The sequence below is a fragment of the Calonectris borealis genome, chromosome Z, assembly GCF_964195595.1.
Source record: "Calonectris borealis chromosome Z, bCalBor7.hap1.2, whole genome shotgun sequence".
In the NCBI taxonomy this organism is placed as follows: Eukaryota; Metazoa; Chordata; class Aves; order Procellariiformes; family Procellariidae; genus Calonectris; species Calonectris borealis.
Window position 1 is genome coordinate 42,404,961 of NC_134352.1, and position 24,108 is coordinate 42,429,068.

Sequence of the window (24,108 nt, forward strand, 5' to 3'; positions counted from 1 at the left end):
TGGAGAGTAAATTTGATGATTAGGTGGCTTTTTACTGTAGTATGAAGTTCCTGATATTTGTGCGAAAATGAAAAAGGATTCCTTTAAGAGAAAAGACAAACAAGGGGAGTGGGACTGGCCTGATTTTAGTGAAGGAGATTTTTATTTACTTGCTTATTTTTTGCAACAGATGGCATTTTAGGTTTCTTTTCCCCCAAAGCAGCGGATTTAGGATCACAAAAGTAATTGAATGCCTAAAATGGGAATGAGACACTCCGATCTGGAAGAATCAGGAGCCAGTTTTAACTGTGCATCAGATACAGATAGGTGAGATCAAGGAAAAAAGAGGACTTTGTTTGGTGTCCTAGTGAAGAGTTTGGACAGAAAACTTCATGAATACTTGATGTGTGATCTTCAGGGGTTGCATTAAGGGAGGAAACCTCAAACCTGGCAGTCAGCAAAGAAAAGCCCAAATCCAGAAGTTTCTTCATCCACATGGGAAGAACTGGGGCTGAGCCTATTTTTATAAAAGAGGATAGCAACATCTGGATTCTGTGACCCTGGTCATAATCCCTTTATGTTTTCTTGCAGACGCCCTGAGGTCCAGTCACCTGTGCTATCAGAATGATATTATTATCGAGCATTAAGAGCACAGTACCAGAATTACAAATTCCCCTTTTCACTCCCCCATGCAGGTTGTGTCAGTAAAATTTCCTCTGAATCCTGTTACAAGGTCTGACCAGAATTATTGCTGGCTTGGAGAGGCTGAGCATCTTGGTGTTCTTCTAATGCCTATAAATCAACTTAGTATTCAGGAAGATGGTGTCCTTAGGAGTCCTCTGCAGTCTAACAGGCACTCCCAGTAATGCCTAATAGGCACACCTGAATGTGAGGTCTGAATGAAATGGTGCCAGTTCGTTTCTTTAGCCATTGTTTTGAGCAAAAGGAAGTAGCTTTGTGATAGTGCTTGCCATTTTGTGCAGTATCTTTGTGCTTAGAGTGTTTATCCAAGAGGTAGGAGTCTGGGTTCAATGTTATTCTATTACATTTCAGCACATGCCAAAACTTACATGAAAAGTAAATATTGGGGGGCAGGGGGGATCCTCTGCCCTTTTGCACGAGCTTTGCCAGTGAGTGACAAAGTTTCATAGGGCTGGAAAGGTGGATCGGCAGAGAAGGTGAGTCAATGGTTCAGTGACAAAGAATTCATCTAGGAGGGAGGCAAATACATGTCACATAAGGCATGTCTTTGTTTTTCTGTGAAATTTACGGTGAAAATTATATATAACTTCTTGCAGTCCATTTCATTTATCCTAGTGTTGGTAGCATTATTACAGTGAGTGAAGCTTTCTGATTTGGAACTTTACCTGTTTGAAGAAATTTCCTATGAAGAAGCTGCCTGTTTCCTCTGTGCAGGTGGGAGGATGGAGGGGATAACATTCCACAGACAATGTGAAAAGGCAGAGGGAGGTTGCACAGAATCCAGCGTATATCAACTTGAAGTTTAACTGGTCAACAGTCCCTGCTCTCCTCTATTCCCCTCCAACTTGAGGCTTTTTTTTTTAATTATTGGTGGTGGTCTTTTAAATGCAGAAGAACTGATGTTAATTCACCCTCTGCTCCGCTACCACTGGCAGGCAAAGTGGCATTAAATGTGTTTCAGTTGAGACTCATGCACCTTCTGCCTTTACCTTTCTATCAATCCTTTATTCAAAATAAGCATAACAATAAAAGTTTTTAAAATAGTTCGGAAAAAGTTTGGCTTTTTTGCATTACCTAGTAAAATGTTAAAAGAGATTTTGGTGCTTTAGTATGTATAGTATCTACAACTCTCTGGATTGCTCATATATGCATTTCTGTCTCTTTTCTTTTTCTCCCTGCTCCTTCTCACTGTTTCTTTTTTCAGAGGTTCTTGTGCTTTTTCTTATCTGCTTGTCTTTTACTCTTGACCTGGAGCATTTGCACATTAGCACTTACTGAAATACTTTGTGGTGAATTTAGAGCAAAACAAATTAAGACCTTGCAGTTCAAGATAGTTCAGCTCTGTAGCTGGCTCCACTTGTTCAGCAGTTCAGGACACTATAATATGTAGACACTATTGGCACTGGCAGACTGTTCATCATCTGTCTGACAGCGGGTCAACGCTGCAAGCAATACGGCATTTGGCTACTTGAATTCAAGAATCTAGTATTTTCCCCCCAGTAAGACCTGCAACCTGGTTCGAATAATCCAGACTTTATAGTTTGTGAAATCGTCTGCATTGTGGTGGACACAGCTATTCTCTTGTAACTATTCATTTTCTTTAAAGGAAGTCAAGATAGTTTGCACTTGAAGGGTGCTTGGACAAATCTAGGACACCTGTTAACTTGAGTCAAGCTGGAATTCTTGTGGAAAGCTGAGTGTTTGCTTCCTGGCTGCTGGGAAAAATATCTGCTTTCAGGTAAGTCTGGAAATAAACTTGCTTCATAGTTCATCTGCTTTAGGCTTTTGGCAATTGCAGAGTGGAATTTACCGGTAATAAAAACCTGATTATTATATGTGCTGAACAACAAGGATTTTTGAGAAGTCTTACAGATTTCTCTTTGGGGGGGCTGTGTGTGTTTGTGTGTGTGTGTGTGTGTTTGACTGAGTTTCTTGCCTGCATTTCCCAAGAGAACAAGTGCTTTGTCTTCTTCATTCTCACCACTCATATCTTTGAAGATCCTTTTTTCCCTTTACTCTGTCTTCACCTTAAAACTAACCACTGTGCCATTTGAGAACACTGGGGTTTTTTCACAGTGGGAGTATTTGCCATTTATATTAGATCTCAAAAGGGGGTACTAAGGTTCAGTTAATGGTCCTGTAGGCTGCAACCTTAATTGCTTGGAGGCACTGTTTGAGGAAGCAGTGTGCCCTGAGGACACTATGTCCTTAAAAGGATAGGAAAATTGAGTCCTTAGCACGATATGGTTTCTGTCCAAGAAATGTATTCAGGTCTTGCTTAAATAAGAACACCAAACACTCCATGTTTCTCGCTGTGCTTCTAGTCCTAGTTGTCCTATAGATACATGAGACGGCAGTCAGAAATAAGTATGTTGTGGCATCTCACAACATTGTCAAGTAAATTTAAAGAAGCATATTTACTGGCTTCAGCAAAAGCTTTGTTTGATAAAATTCTGTCATGGACATGAAAATATTGTCTGTTAAGTAACTGATATAAATTTCTGGTTTATTATAACCGGACTCTCTGAGCTTGGTAGGACTGAATTATAATGCAGAACCATACTCCATACTTATATTGCAATAGTTTATTTTAAAAGCTGAATGAAATAGACTAAGGAGAGAAGAGCTTGTGACAATGTGGAGAAATGCAATCAATGCGAAATAACTTATTTAACATTTCTAGTGTAGAGATATCCAATATGGTGGTAGCATTTCATCATTAAAGAACAAAAGATGTTGATAATTTGTAGTTGTTTAATATCTTCCAGGTTATCAGAGATGGTGATTTGAAGAATCAGGTTTCCGATATGAACAAAGTAAAAACATCATCTGAAAAAAGGTAAATTTAAAACTATAGTGACTTCTCAACATCAAGCTATTTGAGATTGGTGAAAAAGCAGTCTTTTATCTTAATAATAAGATAAATAAAATATACATTATGGGTCCCTAATGAGAATGTGTAAGTTGATATCCTGAAAAACTGAGGGAGTCAATATTGATTAGCATAAAGTAGCTTCACCTTTAATAAATAACTTTTTAAATTTAAAATTTTCAGACAGTGTTAGACATGTTCAAATATAAAATATACATCACATTTCATTGAAACAATTATCAATTAATTTAATTGATTTACATTTCCTGTAAATATTGGCAAAACAAAATGATTTCTACTGAAGGAATTAAAGGACAAGTTTATAACACTTTATAAGAAGCCATGAATTTGTCATAAGTTGTATATCATTCTCCAACAATCCAGCAATCCAACACACAGCTAGGACAAACAAGAGTGAGATTACAGAAGATTTCAAAAGTTGAAAAGTTGCGTTTGTTACTTTCATGATAACTTGTTTTAGCAAATATTTGAAAAAGTTAAGGGATTATCTACGGAACCAACATGGCTGTTAAGCATCAGGAAACTATTGAAAGGCTTTCAGTCTTACTCTTTTCTTAAGCTAGCACAGGTTAAACCACCTCGTTAAATCAAACTATCTAACCAGATTTAAAAACAAATTCTAAGGGCAGCAAAAGAGGGAATTTTGGCTTCAGTCTTAGTTCTCTGAAATACCGATTATTATCTAAATGAGTGGATGAATTTGCGTGAAGGATGTGCTCTACTGTGGATTAATTTCAGATCTTAGGATGGATCTAAAATTTGAATTTAAATGGTTGCATGTAGAATCATCTTTGCTTTTTCTGACTTTAACAGTGGAACGGCTTGGTATCAGAGACTGGTTGTTCCTGTTTGTGTGAGAGATGGATCAAAAGAAATAGTAAAGAAACTATTATGTTTTCTACTTACAGTATGTTAGTTCCTTAGGCAGGATGATAAGAAAAGTCAAACTTTTCCTCAGCAATGGGTATTCTTGGAAATACTACTAATTATAATACATAAAGTATACTATTATAATACATAAAGTATACTATCATAAAGAATAGTAGATTTTTGCAGAGTGGCTGCTTAAGTGCCACTTATTCTTCTTTAGTTATTGAGTTAAAATTAAAGTTTTCATCCCTGCAATTCAAACCAGTTGTTTCCTAAATCATGAATGGTGAATTTATTGTACAGAGAACTAATCAGAAGTATCAGCTCTCTAAAGATTATCTGATAACTGTGGAGGTGGTTGAGAAAAAAAAATTGGAAATGGTTTGCATTGGAATAAAATGAAAACAAACTCATGAGAAGCCTGCCTACTTTAAAATAGTTTTTTAAAGGGTCATTGTAACATGCTGAAACACAGAAGGCCTGTTTGCTGTGGAGAAACAGCAAACTCCCTGATACGTCAATGTGCTGGCTGACTGCAAACACCAGTTTCAGAGGAAGTGGGTGCAGTTGGGAAATTGAAGGTTTCTGATGACTTCCTTCATTTGACTATTATCTTTTGGAAATCTTCTTGCAAGATGAATAGCCAAAAACCATTCTAAGATAACTGAATTTTTATAAGCTGCCATGACAGCCATCAGAGTTACCTTTCTCCTCATGAGCAGACACTTAGAAAGATGTAATGATGTGTTTTAGCATTTGTGTAGCGAAAGTAGTGTACAGTGACTAATGGAGAGTTGTGCATCTAGCTATTCTTCATAATCAGAGTAAGAATGCTTAAACCTTTTGGGAGTTGGTGGAACTGGAAGAAATGTCCCTGCAGTGAGGGAACTTTCTTTCAGAAGATGTTTTCTTGCTGAGGGAGTTTCTTTCAAACATGAACCCCTGAAGTTCTCTGTTCCTCACTGTCTGGGCAGTTGCTTCCTCTATATTTACTCATAGCTTTCCTAACCAGAGAAGGAGGAAATCCACAAAGCTCTCTGGTTAGCTAGAGTCACACTGCATGCTTTGGCAATATTTGGGATGACAGCAAGCTTGTTCATGCTTCCTTTCTGCAAGTCAGATGGTGGTGTGAGGGGCCTTTTGAGCTGTGGCATTTGAACATGGGATGGAGAAAGCGTTTCCTGCCTACAGAGACATGCAGTGTACAGGATTAAATAAGATGCTTAAAGAAAGTCTAAATCCATCCCAGAATAATAATTATCAGTTGTCTTCAGAACTCACGAGATTTGGGTTAAGTAATGAAAGACAGAGATGGCAAACCTAATGGTTGTGTCTGTGGGAATCAGGGAGCAGAAACCGAGTAGCTGTAGATCAGCCATCTTCTCTTCTTCGCACAGAAGGATCCTGGAAGAACTAACCGGATGGGTGAGGCTGTGAACAGCCAAAGGTGATTTGAGCTGTTCTTGAAAATACATCTGATTTTTCACATGTGAGAAAGTAACAGGTCCCATAAGCAGGAAAGTGGCATCAAAATACCACATATGTGCTTAAACCTTTGCTAAAATAACCATTGCACATGATTGCTATAAGGAAGCTAAGGCAAGTGCTCCATCCAAGTGCTCTGGAGTAGAGCACTGACTGGATACCAGAGCAGTGGTAGTTAATTGCTCTCAGGAGGAAATGGTACACAGTCTGTTTCTGGATGTGCTCTTTCTTTCTCTTTCTGGTTACAGTTAACGACTGAAAATATTTTGAGCTTTGACATGATCTAAAAGACAAGAAAGAGTTCTTGTTAAAACTGCAGACAAGTTGAGCTGGAAAGATCTGCATAAATGTTGGAGAACCAAATGATTTCAAAATACTCATGTGAAATGCAGAAAATGGTTAAGAATATTTGATGGAGATATGTGCAAGGTACCATGCTTAGAGTGGTATAATACTGGAACAGATAAAGGACAGTCACATTTGTAGTGAGGAGGGCCAGAAATAGTAAGATTAAACTGCAGTGAGAAAAACTTTCAAATGAAGGGATACAAAGTGTTAGAACAAAGTTGCCTTTGGTTATTGAATCACCATTTTTGCAGGCCGTCAAGGACTGTTTGGGCATATGTCTGTCAGCAAGAGCAGCTGTGGTGTTCATCCAGTTCTGGAGAGAATGGTTTAGATGACCTTATGAAGTTTCTTCTGGTGCTCCTTAGTCATGATTTTTATAACTAAAGATAGTAGTGACTCTATGTAACCCGCAGTGACTACAGAGTGCTCTTGTGAGAAGGCTTTAGAATGGGTGGGGTGAAAAACATCTCTTTCAGTAACAAGGCTTGTTCACACTGTGGGAAAACAAGTCTTGTATGAAAGTCTGGCCACAGTGTTCAGAGTATTCATGTGAGGTTCTGTGGTATCAGCAGCTTAAAAGGAAATCTAGCTCTGACAGGACACAGTTTTTATTGTGCCATTCTATTTCCTTGGTTACCTAGCTGTTGGATTAAAAATACTGAACTTCACGGTGGCGCTCTTTTGGAGAGCTATCTTCTAGATTTGGATCCTGAATGGTTTGTTGGTCAAAATGTATGTATTTGCATTACAAATATCCCGAAGTCGTCCCATTGCAAATTGGGCTTGCGTTTTGTTCTTAGGTCAAATGGGTTGTCACAGCAGTATTATGTACAGAGGCAGAGTCAGTTAGGCTGGCTGCCATAATTCCTGTCCTACAGCCTTTTTGATTTACCGTGCAGACATTGAAAGGTGTCACAGTATTATAACCACTATGTATATTAGTGTAGAATATTAATAAATAAGAGTACGATTCTTGTTTCAAGAAAAAAACTCAGTCATAGCTAAGAGGAAATCAGGACTTTAATTTATGTTGCAACATAGACTTTGGGCTGGTGTTATTTTCAGGAACACTATATTGGGTATGCTGAAGACGTGAAGTTTATTTGGCTGTATTTCTGTTGGAAGACTTCTTGCAAGATTAATAGCCTAAAACCATTCTAAAGATATCTTTTTAACTGCTACAATGAGCACTCATTGCTCTTGATAGAAACTCTGGCCCCAGGAGGAGATCATACCTCTGAATCTTAGGACTTAAACTGTTGTACCACCCAGTAGTGAGAATGACTTACCCTTCCTAAACCTTTTAAAGTTTTTAGTAAGTATGGAGAAATTGTTAGATGCTAACTTTCTGTACATGGTATATTACTTCCATGTGCCAGTGTTGCTTGAATTTTTCAGGCCGCAGCGGTCAAAAATCAGGTTTGCGCTGAAATTTTAATACCTGTAAATGAGTTTTGTCTTTATGAAAACTTGTATTTTCTTTTTTTCATTTGTTCCTAAGGATTTTCTTTGCTTTCGGTTGTTTCCAGCTTTCAAACTACATCTATTTCATTGTGAGACCAATGATATACCACAATAGAAATTATATATATACACACACGCAAACAGCAACACACACGCACACAAATTGAAGCAGCAATTCTCTTACACATTGGCTTATGTGTGGGTTGGCCGGGCTCTTACTTGTTTTGATTGTGGAGCTGGTGAAGATAACATCCTTTGGAAGTTTGTCAGGTTGTATATCAGATCAACAGAGCTTGTGGATTTCATTAAAATCTTGGGTTTATTTTGGAGTATTTCAAGTTCAGTGGATAAATGGAGGAGTGGAAATAAACAAAACAAAGCTTATGCAAATAATAACGGCTTTATACTACTCAACCTGGTTTTGGATGATGAGAAAGGATTAGAGGGATTATGCTTTACTTAAACAAGGAAAAGAATATTTCAGCAACCAAGACAGATTTATTTTAGATCAGAATTACTGGGAAGGTGATATACTTACTTCACAATATAAAATTATTTTAATTTAAGCTCTATAATTAGTATAAACAGTTCTTATTAGTGATGTTAACAGTTTGTAAGTATCATCTGTAATCTGAAATTGTTTTTTAGTTATGCTTCTCATTTAGATGTCAGAGTGGAAAAGTGAAAGTGGGGGAAGCAGTTTCCTCAGCAGCTGTTACATCAATTTGCTTTCATGGCAGTAACATCCTTTGCCATCCGCTACCTTTTTTCCTTGATTTTAACATTTTTGTCCACATATAAACTAATTATTTTAGCAGAATTAACTGTAAGTGTGAAACCTTTTCACAGATCTAAATCAAGGAATAATAATTCTTTGTTGTTATCTTTTGTTGCTATAAACAAAACTGACAGTATTTGTAAAGCTAATGTTATATATTTTAGTTTTATTGGAGATAGTCAGAACAGTATGTGTGTAAAATGAATTATTGTTGATTATGGCAGGACTCTAATTTTACAAAAGCTAAAAGTCAAGGTAGTTAATTCTTGGAAATCATAATTTCCTGTAGTTAATTACATTACTATAATTCAAATGTTAAACATTTGTCTAAAAATTGCTTTCATGTGGGAATGTGAATTTCAAAACTATTCTGAATATTTGTTATGATCTAAAACTGGAAAGCAAATAAAACAATTTCTAGACTGGCTCTGTTTTGAGTACTGTAAATACTTACATTCATTCTTTCCCTGTAATCTACCTATCTATATGAATGCCTGGTTTAAAATTGTTTCTTATATTAAAATACATTCTCAAGCCAATTTTATGATGTCAGGCCAAAATACCTGACACAAATACAATTGTGTTCAAAATGAATCCAAACTCTGATAGCTTTGGACACCTTCCGAAGTGTTTTCTTCAAACTGGTGTTCTTTTTCTTCAGCTGGTGGGTGCTGGTTTGCTCACTTCATAAATTATAATCTTTTCTTTCACTTCCAAAACACCAGCCTGTAAGACAAACAGTCTTGTAGCCAGTAGCCAGTTTGTAGCCAGTTTTTCCTTGAATGGCAAGTTCGATACAGTATCCTGGCACTTAAAATTAAACTGTATTAAATATAAGTTACTCTAATTGACATAGATAAACAATGTTTGTACCTATATGTGGATTTTATTTGCTGCAACCAATTTCCCTGTTCACAGTTGCTCTTGGAGATGCTGTTATATATAATTAGTCTGCTGCAATGCAGGCTTTGCAAAATCTGTAAAATTGCCAGAATTAAGACTGTTTTCCAATCGAGATAAAATATGAAGGTGAATTAGCCACTCCCCTTACTCTGACATAGGATTTCTGTTGTTAGTGGGTTTTTTTTTTTTGATCTAGATGGAAAAATGAATATAAAAAATCTTTCTTGTAGTGTTTCTACCAGCTCTCGGACTATGTCTCTGCTGTCACAGCTGGAGAAGATCAATTTAGACTCTGTATTAGGAGAAGCAGACAATGCCAGATATATTACCTCAAAGATCCTTCACCTGGTTCAGAGTCAAGGTAAATAGCTGAGTTTTGCGGATTTAGTAGTTTTCCTTTTAAGCCTTCCTTCTTGTATTTTTTCCTTTTTAAGTAATAATTCACGGTGTATAGAGAGATATATATATTTCTCTGTGTGTGTGTATATATATAGGAGAGGTAGATCTGGAAGAGGGCTTTCTTACAGATTTTTTCTTTACAATTTTTTTTCTAGGGCATGACAAGATTGTTGAACAAGTGAAAGCAAAAATGAGTTTTAAAATCATTTAAGTCTTTCACTTATTTTAGTTAATTTTATATACCTATATGCAGTTTTAATAGGTTTTGTTATTTGCAGTGTAGATTTTCTGGTAAGTCTATATATGATCATATTTTTTTTTTTCCTGCAAGCTAGTATATTAAAAGAAAAATGGTCTTTTTCTCACTGGCAGAAAAAACCAGGAAGGAGATGACTTCCAAGGGCTCCACTGGAATAGAAGTTATCTTGTCAACCCTAGAGGTAAAACCTTTTAACCTGTGTGATTATGGGTACATAGCAAGTTTTCATTTTATCATTGGTCTCCATATTATTAAATATGTGGTTATCCAAGCTAGTCTCCAAAACTTGTATAGGACTGTGATGATTAGATATAGTCTTTAAGTAAGAATTTCTCTCCCTTATTTTTAAATATTCTAAGAAATTATTTGTCAACTATCAGTTCTAATTAATATGCCATATTACAAACTACATTTTAATTGGTTTTGTGATTAATTCAGGCTGCATAGTGGGATGGTTAGCTGGGTGAATATCTTAAGTTCTGTTTGATTTAGTAGTGGCAATTTCTCCAAGCTTTAAGTATCTAAACCACTGTATTAAGACTTCTACATTAAGCAAAGAAATCTCTCTATTTTTTATTGCAGAATACAAAAGATCCTCAAACTATTCTAAATATATTGAATATTCTCATTGAGGTAGTCTCAGTTGGTAAGTTTTCATTAAGGAGCAGTTTGCGATTGTATTTCTGTATTTTCTGCAGACTTTTGTTGTTGTTTGTGGTTTTTTTCCCCCCTCCGACATTTGTTAAAGCTGATTTCTATGCAGAATAAAAAGAACATAAAGACTGAAGTCACCTTTCAAATAATCATACACAAATAATTTATGTTGCTATAAGTCTTAAGTCCAGCATGTTCTTGCATAGTGCGGTCATATATGACGAAAATATTGCTGTTCTAAAGACTTTCTTTATGATAACAGTAGCTTAGATACTTAATTGTTCTTTGGCTTTTGAGATATCAGTTGAGTTCTAATTTCTAGGTGGAGGTCGGAGAGCAAGTGTCTTAGTCACTAAAGGAGGGACACAGATCTTACTGCAGCTGCTCTTGACTGCCAGCAAAGACTCTCCACCAAATGAAGAATTAATGGTGCTTCTTCATACTCTTCTTGCAAAAATTGGTCCAAAAGGTGATAATGATATACTTAAGTAATATGGCTTAATACTTTACAGTTTTATAATTGAAACTTAAGAAAAATTTTCTTTCTATTATTATATAAGCATCCACATACTCAGAATTGATGGGGAGAACAGAAGGAAGAGTAAAATAGAGGGGAGGAACGAATGGTGAAAAATAGACATGCAGAGTTGACATCAGTAGAAGGAATTCACAGTTCATTTAACTTTCAGGTTTTTATAATAATTTCAAAATTAGTGTTATTGATCTTGTTTTTCTTTGATGTCAGACAAAAAGATTGGCATGAAAGCAAGAATTAATGGTGCCCTAAACATATCATTGAATTTAGTGAAGCAGAATTTGCAGAACCACAGGCTAATATTGCCATGTCTTCAAGTATTAAGAGTTTACTCAACCAACTGTAAGTATTGCAGATAATTCTATTCTTTCCCATGTGATATAAAACTTTTTACCGGTTAAAATACCGGATCTAAATGCTTGTTTAATGTTAGATGTTTAAAATAATGATTTTTATCTGAGAATTTGCTTTTTATATCGTCAAATTGTTTGAATTCTAATAAAAGCTGTGAAGCATGTTTGTACTTCTTGTGTAGCTTTGTTTTTTGTTCAGAGAGAATGTGTGTGTGTGTGTATATAATAGTTGGGGGGGTTTTAATCCATCCAATAGGATGCGTGGACTTTTTAGTTATCTAATTTGCATAAATGCTGATGGTTTAAGATCTAAACAAGAAATGCTAACATTGTGCTTACAGAAGCACTTCAAATTAAATAATTATTCTCTTTATTATACATGCTCATGTTTTTTTTTCTTTGTATTATTTTATTTCATTCATGATTGCTAATTTAAAACTTGGTTCACACGGGAAATATTTTATTTCTTTATTTAACCTTTCCCTTATTCCTTATGTTGAAGTGCCCAACTATTGGACTAATATTCTTCCATGAAAGCCTAATTCGTTGTTTGGGCAGGCAGTAGGAAGTTGATGAAAATAGCATGGTTCTCGCTCTATCTCTACTGTCGGTTAGATGCTTTTAAGTTTTTCCATTGAGCTCGAAAAGGCCGTTAAACCTCTCAAATAAATGCAAGATATTGAAAACATAATCACTTTCCTCCAAGAGAATTGATCCGATGATCTATAAGATTATGTTTTCAGGGCATTCACTTGATATAATTCGTAAAGCCCCAATACTTTATTTCTGTTGAGCTGTCTGATAATGAGGTAAAATGCTTCTAAATGGAAGAGTTTAATACAGATAATTACATAGCTTAGCTGAAAACTTGCTTCATCCTGAAAATGGGAAATTGAACTGTCTCTCTAATTTGGATTCTATCTTTCTGTATTTCCCACTCCTTATAAACAGAAAAAGTAGTAGTTTACTACATTCTGATGGGTAATACTTTTAAAGTTTGTGTACGATGGCTACCAGAAAAGAGTCCTAATTTTTCTTAGATTCTAGTGGAGTAATGTTGCTACTAATGATGATGAAATTGCAACTTAGGTTCAAGTACTAAGTTCTACACTAATAACAGCATTTGTTATGTTGAAGTCAATTCTTAGTTGCTCTCTTCCTACTTTGTTAGGAGTGCATATTGCTAAACTCAGTTGGGAATTTAGGTTCTGTGCCTGTTTCAGCAGTTTGTGTTTTCAGTGGGCATTGGGCTTTAGCCCATACATCCACTGTGCAGTTCTTGAACGTAGGTCTTAGCATAATTTCTTTTAATTTGCTCCCTTTCAAATAGATGATTTTTATAATTTTTTTTTCTGAGAACATGTATGCATAACATGCAGCTCAGGAAAGCTTATACTGATTGGCATTTCTAAATTTTACAGCGAACACTTGGCTTTCAAATCCTGGTGGACATGCCTGTTTATCCTGATTCTGAAGGATAATAGCAAGTCATAGAACTTGCTAGACTTGCAATTTTAGAAACCTTGCTATCTTGATAAACTGTGAGATTTTTTTTTTAGAAGAAAGTTCTTTTTATGAGGTATCTTAATAACAAAGAAAGCAGAAGCATGCATTGGAAGTAGTACATAAATTTATTTGTAAAGTAATAGCTAATTTTTTTCTTCTTTTCCAAGTTTTATCAGGATTGGATTATCACACCAGTTATGTGCAGGGAGTGTCTGCTTGTCATTGTATGTCCTAAAGCACAAACATGTCTAATTTTTTTTGTACTTCAAGATTAACTCTCATGGATTTTAGTTTGAGTGTATTGATTTTTTTCTTTTGCCTTTCTTATTGCATTATCTTAAAATGGATTGATTTTAACTTTTCCAGCTGTAAATGCAGTGTCCTTGGGAAAGAACGGAGTAGTAGAACTGATGTTTAAGATCATTGGTCCTTTTAGTAAAAAGAACACTAGCCTTATGAAGTAAGTAATGTCTCTTTAATATAGTATATGGAAAAACTTTAGATATGTTTCAGAACTTACTTGTAACTGAAAAATAATGTTAGAGAAATCGAATGTAACTCATATTTGAAAGTTAAAGTGAAGGGAGGTGGGAAGGAGAACCACAAATCTGAGAATTTAGTTTTAGCCAATAGAGTAACACAAAATATTTGAATGACTAGTTACAGTAGTGATAAAAGAATATAAATGGTGGTTTTTTTGTCTCTAATATTCCTGCATGGAAAATCTACAATGTTTCAAATCAGGACAAATAGATCAAGACAATCCTATAATTTTTCAGTCTGTTGAAATGGGGGCTATTGTTTTTTTAAAAAAAAAAAAAAATTCACTGCATCGCTTAAAGTGGTAACTTTAGAGTCCCCCCCACCCCCTGTATTTTTCTTTTTTTTTCTTTTTTGTTTTTTTTTTTTTTTAGTGAATTTAGGGTAAAAATAGATAAGTGGAGCTAAATGGAGATAGCCCTTTCTTTACACACTGCCACCTTTTTGAAGTACATACCTGTGGAAAACTGAATTTTTCATCTGGTTAGCAAACAATAATCTCGTGTTGTTCATATTCTAAGTTCAGTACAAAAAAAATAGTGTTATGTTATCTAAATCTGATATTTGTGGTTACTGGAGTACCTTTTAAAAAACTGCTCTGCCCCTTTAAGCCCTGGCTAAAATTAGGCATATGAACTTATTATTCCATGATGTGAGTAATCATGATATCCTTGTTTATGGTCTAAGATCAGATGTGTGAAGCCTATCTTTACAAAGAGGGTAAAAATAAGTATATACATTTTCTAGTTGTACACCTTGAGTTAACTGAGACAAGATCTTTGTGTACAAAAAAAATCTTACACTGACAATCTTGTGTTGATGAGCATGACTCCTCAATATATTCATACACTGCCAGTTTTGGCCTACAGTTTTCTATAATAACGTCCTTTGCTTTCGGGAAGTACTTGTTCTGCTGCTAACATAAAAGCATGAGTTTCAGAAGTATCTCATCCATTGAGTATGGTTCATAAACATTATGTTGTCACTTACGATATTTTTTTGCAAAGGCTGAAAGTTTGTATAGCCAATGCATTGATATTTTTAAATTTCACCATCAGACTTCAGATACAGCAGAGATGGATGATATTTTAATAAAAACAAATTTTAAAAGCAAAGTCTGATACAGTGCAACCAGGAAAACATGAGGAAAGATGCTAAATAAATCTGTTAGCAGTAAATATTTTGTATAGCTTTACAGTGTTGTAGATTAAGCTTACTGGTTGGTTGTTGTTTTGACTTTTCTTGTTATGTTGACAGGGTTGCTTTAGACACACTTGCTGCATTGCTAAAATCAAGTAAGTGTTTGACTATGAGAAACTGTTTGTCTAGTCGAGAGATATATATGTGTGTGTGTATATATATATATACACAGAGTAAAACTAATATTAAGTCTGTGGTCAAAACAAAATCAAGACTAGGAAATTTAGAAATAAGGCTACAGTTTTATCTGCAGTCTCTGGTGCTTTAATATTCGTGTGGTGTATACATATATGTTTAATAAATTAGTTACTGTCTCTTCAATTATGCAGCAGAAAGGCTGCACTGCTTCTGCAGAACTGATCTGGATCCAAGATGGAGAAATAGCCTTTTACAGTCACTCACCTCAGCCCTTCAGTAGTGGATATCTATAGCTTAACTCCTATGCATCTTCTTTATACATACATCTGAAAATATCTGTTGGATGGCAGGGGAAAATACAGGGTTTCTTCAGCTACCTTTCTGAGTAATTAGGACTTGGATCATAATGACAAGTCTGTCAGTGATGCTCATGAAGTGGAACCAAGGGTAACGAAAGGATGGTCTGTTCCCAGACATTGGCTATCTCGGCCGGCAGCAGTGGATCCTGACAAATGTCATCTCTGCAGATTTTGCACCAGGATTGTAACTGACAAGGAATTAAAAACTTGTTCTCTCCAAACAGTTGTATAAAAGCTACAGCATTCCTACTAGTTTTAGTGGAGTTGGATAAGAACTGAAGTGTAATTAGATTTGCAGAAAACCATTTCAGACGAATGACAGGAAACTTCTGTACCCATTATTACAGCATGCTGAGTTCTCTCATGGTTTATCAGTGTCATACCCTGGTCTTACAGATTTGTGTATTTACTAATTTTGGAGTTTCTCCTTGGGAAATTTAGGGAGAGGAATAGTTCCGAATTATTGTCCGTATTCTGTTCTGTAAATTGGCAATTAAACTTCAACGTTGGGGAAAGAAATTAAATGTTGAAAAGGTGTGTCTTTAAAACAGGAGGTCTTGTGCATTTATTTTGAGATGTCTCATTCAGTCCTGAGGGTTTTTGACGTTGTAACTTCCTATATTTTATGTAAGTAAGTCTTTTCATAAAAACACTTTTTTGGTGTGTAGAGTCCAGTTGTCATACTGATTACCCAGTATTTGGGGTAGAGGTATTCTGAGTTTATCAAATTTGAGTGACAGTTGCTGCAAAATTGCATGGATTACAAGCGGTAAGAAGTTTGTTTCAAATCTTGTATCTACACAGTGTGTGTGGATAGAGATAGAGGTGCTTTATATAAACACTATTTCTTTTTTTTAATTTGCTAGCTGGCAGTATCTTACAATTACCTTAAAGTGTAATGCATACTGTTCTTCTGGTAAACCATGAAGATTGCATGCAATGTTATTCTGAAGAATGAAGTGTAGACTATTAGCCTGACTTACTCAGTCACTTTTCTTTAGGTTGATGTACAACTCTGCTAAGCATGGCTAAAATACTACTTTAAATGAAACAATTCAGTTCTTGGGTAAAAAGAACAATTTTAGCATTGATTTGAAAATAATAGTGAAGTTATTGGGCAATTCTTAATTTTCTTTCCTAACTTTTTTTATAAAGAAACAAATGCCAGGAGAGCAGTAGACAGAGGATATGTGCAGGTGCTTTTAACGATTTATGTTGATTGGCACCGTCATGATAGTCGACACAGATACATGCTGATACGTAAAGGAATTTTACAGTGCATTAAAAGTGTTACAAACATCAAATTGGGAAGAAAAGCATTCATTGATGCCAATGGGATGAAAATTCTTTACAACACTTCACAAGTAAGTTTATTTCAGATTTTTGTTGTTGTTTTTGCTTCTAGGTTTTAAAAACACATCCTAACCTCAAATTTGTCTGAGTTCTTTTGTGATATCCACGGTCATTCCAGATTATGGGGGTGAGGATTAGTTTCTGTACTTGACTAAAGTGGAACGAAAGAGTACAGAATTAAATTTGTATTTGCTGTTATTTGGCTGTGACTATCTCTGGGATGGGCTGTTGAACTTAACTTAAAAAAAGAGGGGGGGAAAGCCTTTAATTTTGAAGTTTTGGGGTTTTTTTAGAAAAGGTGAATTTGAGTTGGTAGAAGTTCTTCTGGCCTTCAAAAGAGACGTTAGCAAAATTTATTGTAAACAAAATACTTTGTTATTAGTGAATTCTAGAAATCTGTAAAACAAATGTAGTTTGACTATTAGTTTGAGAGATACTTTTCTCTTGTTTTCATTATTTTTCTGTTAATAGGAGTGCCTTGCAGTAAGAACTCTTGATCCCCTTGTCAACACATCCAGCCTAATAATGAGAAAATGTTTTCCTAAAAATCGTCTTCCTTTACCAACTATTAAAAGTGCTTTCCATTTCCAACTCCCAGTTATTCCTGCCAGTGGTCCTGTGGCTCAATTGTACAATTTGCCTCCTGATGGTATGATAATTTTGTAATATTTTGTCTTTGAGTATGTCTAACATTGCTTTATGTAAGGTGGAATCAATTGCAGTTACTTGTGTTCTCTGCTAAAACTTGGACTGTGAGACTCTTCTCAGCTAGCAAAGGGTTTGTGACTGTTAGTGTGGAGCACCAATTTCTAATGTTAAGTTTTAACTGATGAAAATTTTATCGACACATATGTGGCTATGTTTCTGAGATATAAAATAATAAAAAAAACAGGAACTAAAATGTGATTTCATTGAACTCTGAAGTAAAAAGCATAGGCAGTACATATTAATCTACAAATTTAAACGGACTCTCTTTTTAACTCACTTATATACATTCTCCTATGTGAAATGTGATGTAGTGCACATCCTGTCTTACAGGAGTCTATATTCCTTGATTTCTTTCTGTTACTCTGATAAACTGGATGTAGTGATTTAGATTAACATGTGCCATTTGAAGCATTGTTTTTTAAATTATTTTCATTATTCCTTCATTTGCATGATGAGAAAAGTAGAGCTGCTTTCTTGGACTGTTGCAGTCTCTTAGGCAACACTTGTCTGCAAAGCATTTGTATGGTGCTTGTAGGAAATAGATTCATCCCATTGTGATCACCTTTCATTATTTTTGGATAATTAATGTTCAATGCATTTTCAGATATGGTGAAACAGTTTAGTACGTGGGTAAGCAACTGATGAAGTTGCTGTCAGAAAGTTACTCTAAAATGAAAAGGCAAAGTCAGACTTTTTAATATCTTCTTATACACAGTATCTCCTGAAACAAAATGTGATTAACAGTCTGACAGAAGATTGCTGTCTGATTGGGGTTCATATGAGCCAGACTCAAACTGCAGGAGTTTAAAGTTTATTTATGTTTTATATTCAAAGTAGACAATACATTTAGAATTGTGTTTGTAATTCCACAGAAATTAAACCTCTACTTAATACAGTATCTTTGGCACTCCATAATACCTATTTAGAAACTTCCTATTCTGTTGAAGTAGACTACTGATAGTTGTGTTTTTTTTTTTTAATTGGTTTGTTATCTATTAAAAAAAGAAGTGAAAAACCTAAGGAAATAAGATACATAGGATTTTCTTTTTAAGGAAAAGCTTATGTATTAAAAGATATGTAGAATGTTGGGGTGGGTACAGCTCTGAGTTTATTAGAAGTATGATCTTGTATAGTGAGCATTGTAAAAGCAATACATGTGATCATTCTGAATACACTAGAAAATCAGTATAATTTGTAAACCTCTGAGTGAGCCTTTCACTGACAATCAACAAAATTCCTGCATGGAAAACACACTTTCAGAAAACATAACAAAAAAACCCAGCACTCAAACTGCATGAGATTTCTAGAAAAAGATCAGATTTGCCCCTAGTACGCAGAACATCTACCAGAATAACCAGTTGATGCCCACTTCCACATATTAGGAAGTTAGCCCAATTCTTATTAGTCATGTGTAAACAATTAGTTTGCTTCCCCTTGTTTTTCTTGTTAAAAAAGGAGGAAGTCCTAGATCCTTCAATGTACTGGGTCTCTAACTCAAGTAGAAATTAGTCATTAGTGTCCAAATGTCGGTACCACATGTCTAAAAAGTAACATCTTACTGTATGTTTTGGGAGTAAAGTTTAGTTCCCAACCTGTCCATACTAAGTAGTTGCAGTGACCACTCTCCTCGAGTATATTTCCTTACTGGTTGAATCTCCAGTGGTATGTTTCTGACCTTTTTTTTTTTTTTTTAATTGTTAGGCCCCATTTAAGCAAGACAAAAAGGGTGAAGAGGGTGCTTTGTCCCATTGTTCCCTAATAATGGGTCAATACTAGCTGACATGACTAAAAGCTGCTGAGACCCCAGGTTTTTTTTTGGATGTGGTCATTATCACTTACTTTAGGAAAAGGTGTCAGAGCCACCTCATTTTGTGCTGACCTCAAGGCATGCTGAGATGTTCTTGGCACATCCACATTGTAAAGTATTTCTAATGGCCATCTGCTGTCTTGCTGGTTTGTTTTTGGGTTTTTTTTGGGGGGGGGGGAATTGTTGGATGTTTTTTGGTTTTGTTTTGCTTTGTTTAAACCAGAGATTTTTGTTTTGTCTTAAAACTGTAGTGTAATACATTGAGTCTGCAGTATTGTCAAACAAGCATTTTGTTTTGTAAATCTGCTAATATTTACTAATATTTACCAGTTATAAACTAATATTTACTAGTTGGTTTTCAGTTTTTTGAAGTGGTAAGTAAAAAAGAAAATAAACCTAGAACATAGAAAATTTTTTTTGAGCATATGTATTGGATTAAATTTATAATCTGCTTTACAAAACATTTTTGTATCGTAGTGGATGATGTAGTAGATGAAAGTGATGATAATGATGATGCTGAAACAGAATCAGAAATTGAAACCGAAAATGATGATGACAAGGACCAACATTTTAAGGTCGGTATGAGACAAAATTAACAGGCAAAAATCAGGCACAACATTTTTTTTTTTTTTAAGTTGCTTGAGTCGTGTATACAGCTGTATGTTTTAAGTGTTAAAAGGACTTTGAGGAGGTTTTCAGGGCAATTTCTAAAATTAAAAAATCTCCTGAGACTTAAGGTAGGTGGGTGCTGCTTGAAAATATCAACCTTTGTTGTTCAGATTGCCTCAAGATTCTTATCAAAACCTGTTTGCTTCACACTTCATGTGTCTGGAGGACAGTGGAACATAACTGAAAACTCTTTTAGCAATGTTCTGTTCCCAACTGGTATTTCTCTCAGCCCCCTCTTCCCATCTACGCTGCTCAGTATGTAGGAGCTGCTCTAACTTTTTCCATCATTCTGGACTGGGTTTGACTAGGTCAGTGTTTCAGCAAGGTAACTTTGAAGTTCTGCCAACTGTAGAGGTACAGATTAGACCTCTCACTGTTGTATCACTTTGGGAAGGTCTTGTTCTGCTCTACAGCTGCCAGTCAGGACGTGAAAGGACATTTGGTCAGAACTGCCTTATTCTATATTTTTATGTTACATATACTCAAGAGTTGATTGAATTGTCTGTCCATGGACTGGAATGACAAATTTTATTCAAGGTGCTCATGAGCCCTGATGAAGGGAGTATCTTCCATAGAAGCAGTTATTCCTTTGTCACTGCAGTCAGAGGAAATCTCCCCATTCCAGGATGCGATAGTTGGATTATGCACAGATCTCAGGTAAAGTGTAGTCTGATGTCTGTGCATAATACATTTGGATGAAAGCAAGAAAATTGGTATGTTTGTAATATTTCAGTTGAAATACAGGCTTTGGCATACTAATAAAACTGAGCTGCTTAAACCTCCATGGTGAAAGGTGCAGTTCAGCTAATTTTAAAATAGTGATATTAGCTTTTAGAGCATGGCCGTGTCAGAAGTAAAAAGTGAATGGGATTATTTTAGAAGTTCATTAATTCTGGATGCAAGTTTAATTTGTTCTGGTGCTCTTTCAGAATGATGATATTGAGACTGATATTAATAAACTGAAACCTAGACAGGAATTGGGAAGACCCATAGAAGAACTGAAAATGTACGAGCAATTTTTCCCAGAACTTTCAGAAAACTTTCAGGTAAAGTATATGATTCCCAGTGCATTCCTTGTCATGAAGAGTTGACTCTGGAATACACTTTGACGTTCTTTTTTGGGTGGATAGTTCCTCTAGCCAAAAAAATGAGGGTCTGCAGTTCTGGAGCTACATATGAGAGTGCTATATAGTGAGTTACTTAGTTAAATGTTATGGGTTACTTCAGTCTGACTGAGAAGGGGACTGTGGGCAGATATAAAGGAAGACTGTTTTCTGGTGTCTGACTATTGCACACAGCAGAAAGTAAAATAGTAAGAAAGGACGTGAGATTTCTGACAAAGATGCATTGTATTAGGTATTTCCTTAAATGCTGTGCACCTCTTTAAAGTAGTTGGTTAAAGTATCTCGGGAATTCCATTGACCTGATAATTTGTTATTGATGAACTTGTTTACTGCTTTGACACTATCTTCTTGCAAAAACTGAAACTTCATTGCTATGTTTATGTAAGTTTAAAACATAATAACTGTTGTTTTTTTAAATTACACTTATTTTAGATTATTGCAAAACATACCTCAGGAACAATGAAAGAGAAAAGCTTCTAATATAAATGAAACTTTAGGAACTGTTTACTTTTTTTTTTAAATAAATCTTTTTATTATTTTTTCTCTTCTATTTTTTAAGGAATGTGACTTAGTTTCCAAGGAACCAAAGCCTTTTGTACCTGATGCAAATCTGGGTGGACCTATTGTTGTTCCTACAGCAGGAGAGGAGCACTCTGCTGAAGCAAACCAGTCAACGAAAGGAGTTGCATTGAAGGAGAGCAATCCTTTATTGACAGAGGAATACAATAGAAGGCCAGCCTTTCTGGAACTACCAAAGAAAGATAGTATCAAAGACAGTAGTTTACATCAGCAAAATGATCAAAGAAATCTGCTTCTATCGTGCCAGTGTCTAAGCCAAGAAATTGTGAAAGGCTTGGACAGAATCAGTCTGCAGAACAGTGCAAAAAATGATCAGTATTATGGTACAGGGTGTGTAATAAAGAAGGAAGGCAAAACTAGCCTTCCCACACTTGCTTGTGCTAAATCTTGCGAACATGTTTCACCCTGTGGAAGTAGCCTCTTTGAAGGATCATCTGTCCAGCTGGGAAAACTTTGCTGCACTGGAGTGGATTCAGAGGAGGAGGATTCCAGATCTAGTTCATCAGGGGAACAAGTCATGCTTGAGGTTTCTGATATATCACCAGTTCATGACTGTGATCTTTATATTGAAATGGTAAAAAACACAAAATCTGTTCCTGAATATTCAGAAGTGGCATATCCAGATTATTTTGGCCATATTCCACCCCCATTTAAGGAGCCTATTCTGGAAAGGCCATATGGGGTACAGAGGTGAGTTACCATACACCTTTTTTGTTGTTGTTTTCGTTCCTGTGAGAAACAATCTTTAGGATGAGATTAACAGGTACATATACAATGTTTACTTTGGCATCTAAAACTATTTTCAGTGAAAAGCAGTTTGAAGGTAGGTGAGTAGGCATTGATCAATGCATAGCCATAAACAAGAATACAAGCTGATTCTGTAATTCAGTTTCTAAATACTAAGTTTAATTTATAGACTCCCTTTCTGCCTTCCCACCATCCCCCATCTGAATTTTGTAGTTTGTAAAAAAAAAAAAAAAACACAAACAAAAACAAAACAAAAAAACCCAACAAAACCCCCCAAAAAAACCAAAAACCAAACAAAACAACCCACAAAACCCCCCAACAAACAAACAAAAAAACCCACCTGAATGCTCCCTTCAGGTCTTAGCAAAAATAGGGCAGTTAATAGTTTAAAGATACTTCAACTCTTCTCTTTCCTGTGCTAACAAAGCTATCTTTCAGGAAAATGTAGTGGGAAAAATTAAAAAACTAATACACTTAAGTGTTTGTTTTTAGTGTTTGCAGTATAACAGAATTTAGAGGTAACAAATGCTGAGGCTGCAGTTTGTGTTAGGTCCTGCAGAATGACACACAATAAAAAATGCTGAGGCTGCAGTTTGTGTTAGGTCCTGCAGAATGACACACAATAAACACAGAATGAAAAATGAAACAAACCAACAAAAAACAACACATTGGCAAACCCATTTATTTCTTCACTGAGAGATATTAGAAGGCGATGAAGGCTGATATGACTCTTAGGAATAATTTGCACAGATGGTATGAAGAGCTAGCTCATGCGAAGTAAGTTACTGTAAAGACAAATGAGTATGTTAGCAGAATGTGTAATAGTAGGTGTGAGAACTTGCTACTTGCTTAATTATTAGATTGAATGCTTTCAGCTTTATACTTATAACTTTAACAAGTTTCATGAGATTCTTCATATTTACATGTAGTTATTAAGATGATTGAGTGTCTTTAGGTTGTATAATTAAAACCCTTTAGCTGTTTCACACGTGTCGTAAAAAATTCATCTTTCTAGTGAAATGACAGTGTTGAAACACTAATGATGTAATGAATATACCGTTACTAGAAAGCACCGTTCAGTGTTGAAGGAGAAGAATCTTCCCTACAAGCTTATTTTTAGATAGATTCCGCTGATTTAGAAGGGAGATAGGTGATTTCTGATTCAAGACTAAGAACTGCATTTTAAGAAAATCTTGCAAATCTTCATGTATGTTTTTGCAGTACTTAAGAATTATGAATTTTCCTGAGTAAAATTAAGTGATGTCAGATAAAATTTGTCATTCTAGTGCTTGTTCTTCTTACATATAAAGCACTGTATTAACTCTGACTTTTAGCCAACAAACCTACTTGTGTGGTTATACGTAAAGCTGATTTCTAAACCGTGAAGGTAATTCTAGAGTATATTTTATCTTAACTTTAAAATGTTTTATTTTTGTTGTATTTTCTATGTTGAAAGTAACTTTTTTTAGGTTTCTTGTGTGAAACAAGCATGAAATATCAGGTAATATTGCTAAACTTGAATCAAAAATCCTGCATCACCTTTTTAAGGTACACTTTTCTAAGAATTCAGTTTTCTACAAATGAGTCAGTCATGTTACTGCAATGTAACAAATTTCTGAGAAGGGAACCTGTTTAAAAAGGGCTTAGTCTTTTTAGGAATTTATAGGAAGGTGGTGAAAATGAGTTTGGTAGGGGACATGGAGAAGCTTTTAAGTCTTCTATAAAGCCGTGTGCCAAACGCTTTTGGCATTCAGTG

At 35.3% G+C, this 24,108-nt stretch overlaps 1 protein-coding gene across 4 annotated transcripts in view; it reads left to right on the forward strand.

Annotated features, from left to right (window-relative positions):
• The window catches only part of AGTPBP1 (ATP/GTP binding carboxypeptidase 1), a 66,392-nt gene that overhangs the window by 8,080 nt on the left and 34,204 nt on the right, over positions 1-24,108 (forward strand). For all 4 annotated transcript variants that reach the window (XR_012670900.1, XM_075136910.1, XM_075136912.1 and 1 more), the window contains exons 2-15: positions 2,288-2,419; positions 3,450-3,520; positions 9,653-9,783; positions 10,194-10,261; positions 10,663-10,726; positions 11,057-11,203; positions 11,480-11,611; positions 13,495-13,588; positions 14,926-14,963; positions 16,521-16,729; positions 17,190-17,367; positions 19,711-19,808; positions 20,832-20,948; positions 21,586-22,295. Coding sequence is in view for 3 of the 4 variants with exons in the window: in XM_075136910.1 (XP_074993011.1) it covers positions 3,489-3,520; positions 9,653-9,783; positions 10,194-10,261; positions 10,663-10,726; positions 11,057-11,203; positions 11,480-11,611; positions 13,495-13,588; positions 14,926-14,963; positions 16,521-16,729; positions 17,190-17,367; positions 19,711-19,808; positions 20,832-20,948; positions 21,586-22,295 (2,018 nt within the window). In the remaining variant the exon portion in view is untranslated. The remainder of the gene's footprint in view (positions 1-2,287; positions 2,420-3,449; positions 3,521-9,652; positions 9,784-10,193; positions 10,262-10,662; positions 10,727-11,056; positions 11,204-11,479; positions 11,612-13,494; positions 13,589-14,925; positions 14,964-16,520; positions 16,730-17,189; positions 17,368-19,710; positions 19,809-20,831; positions 20,949-21,585; positions 22,296-24,108) is intronic.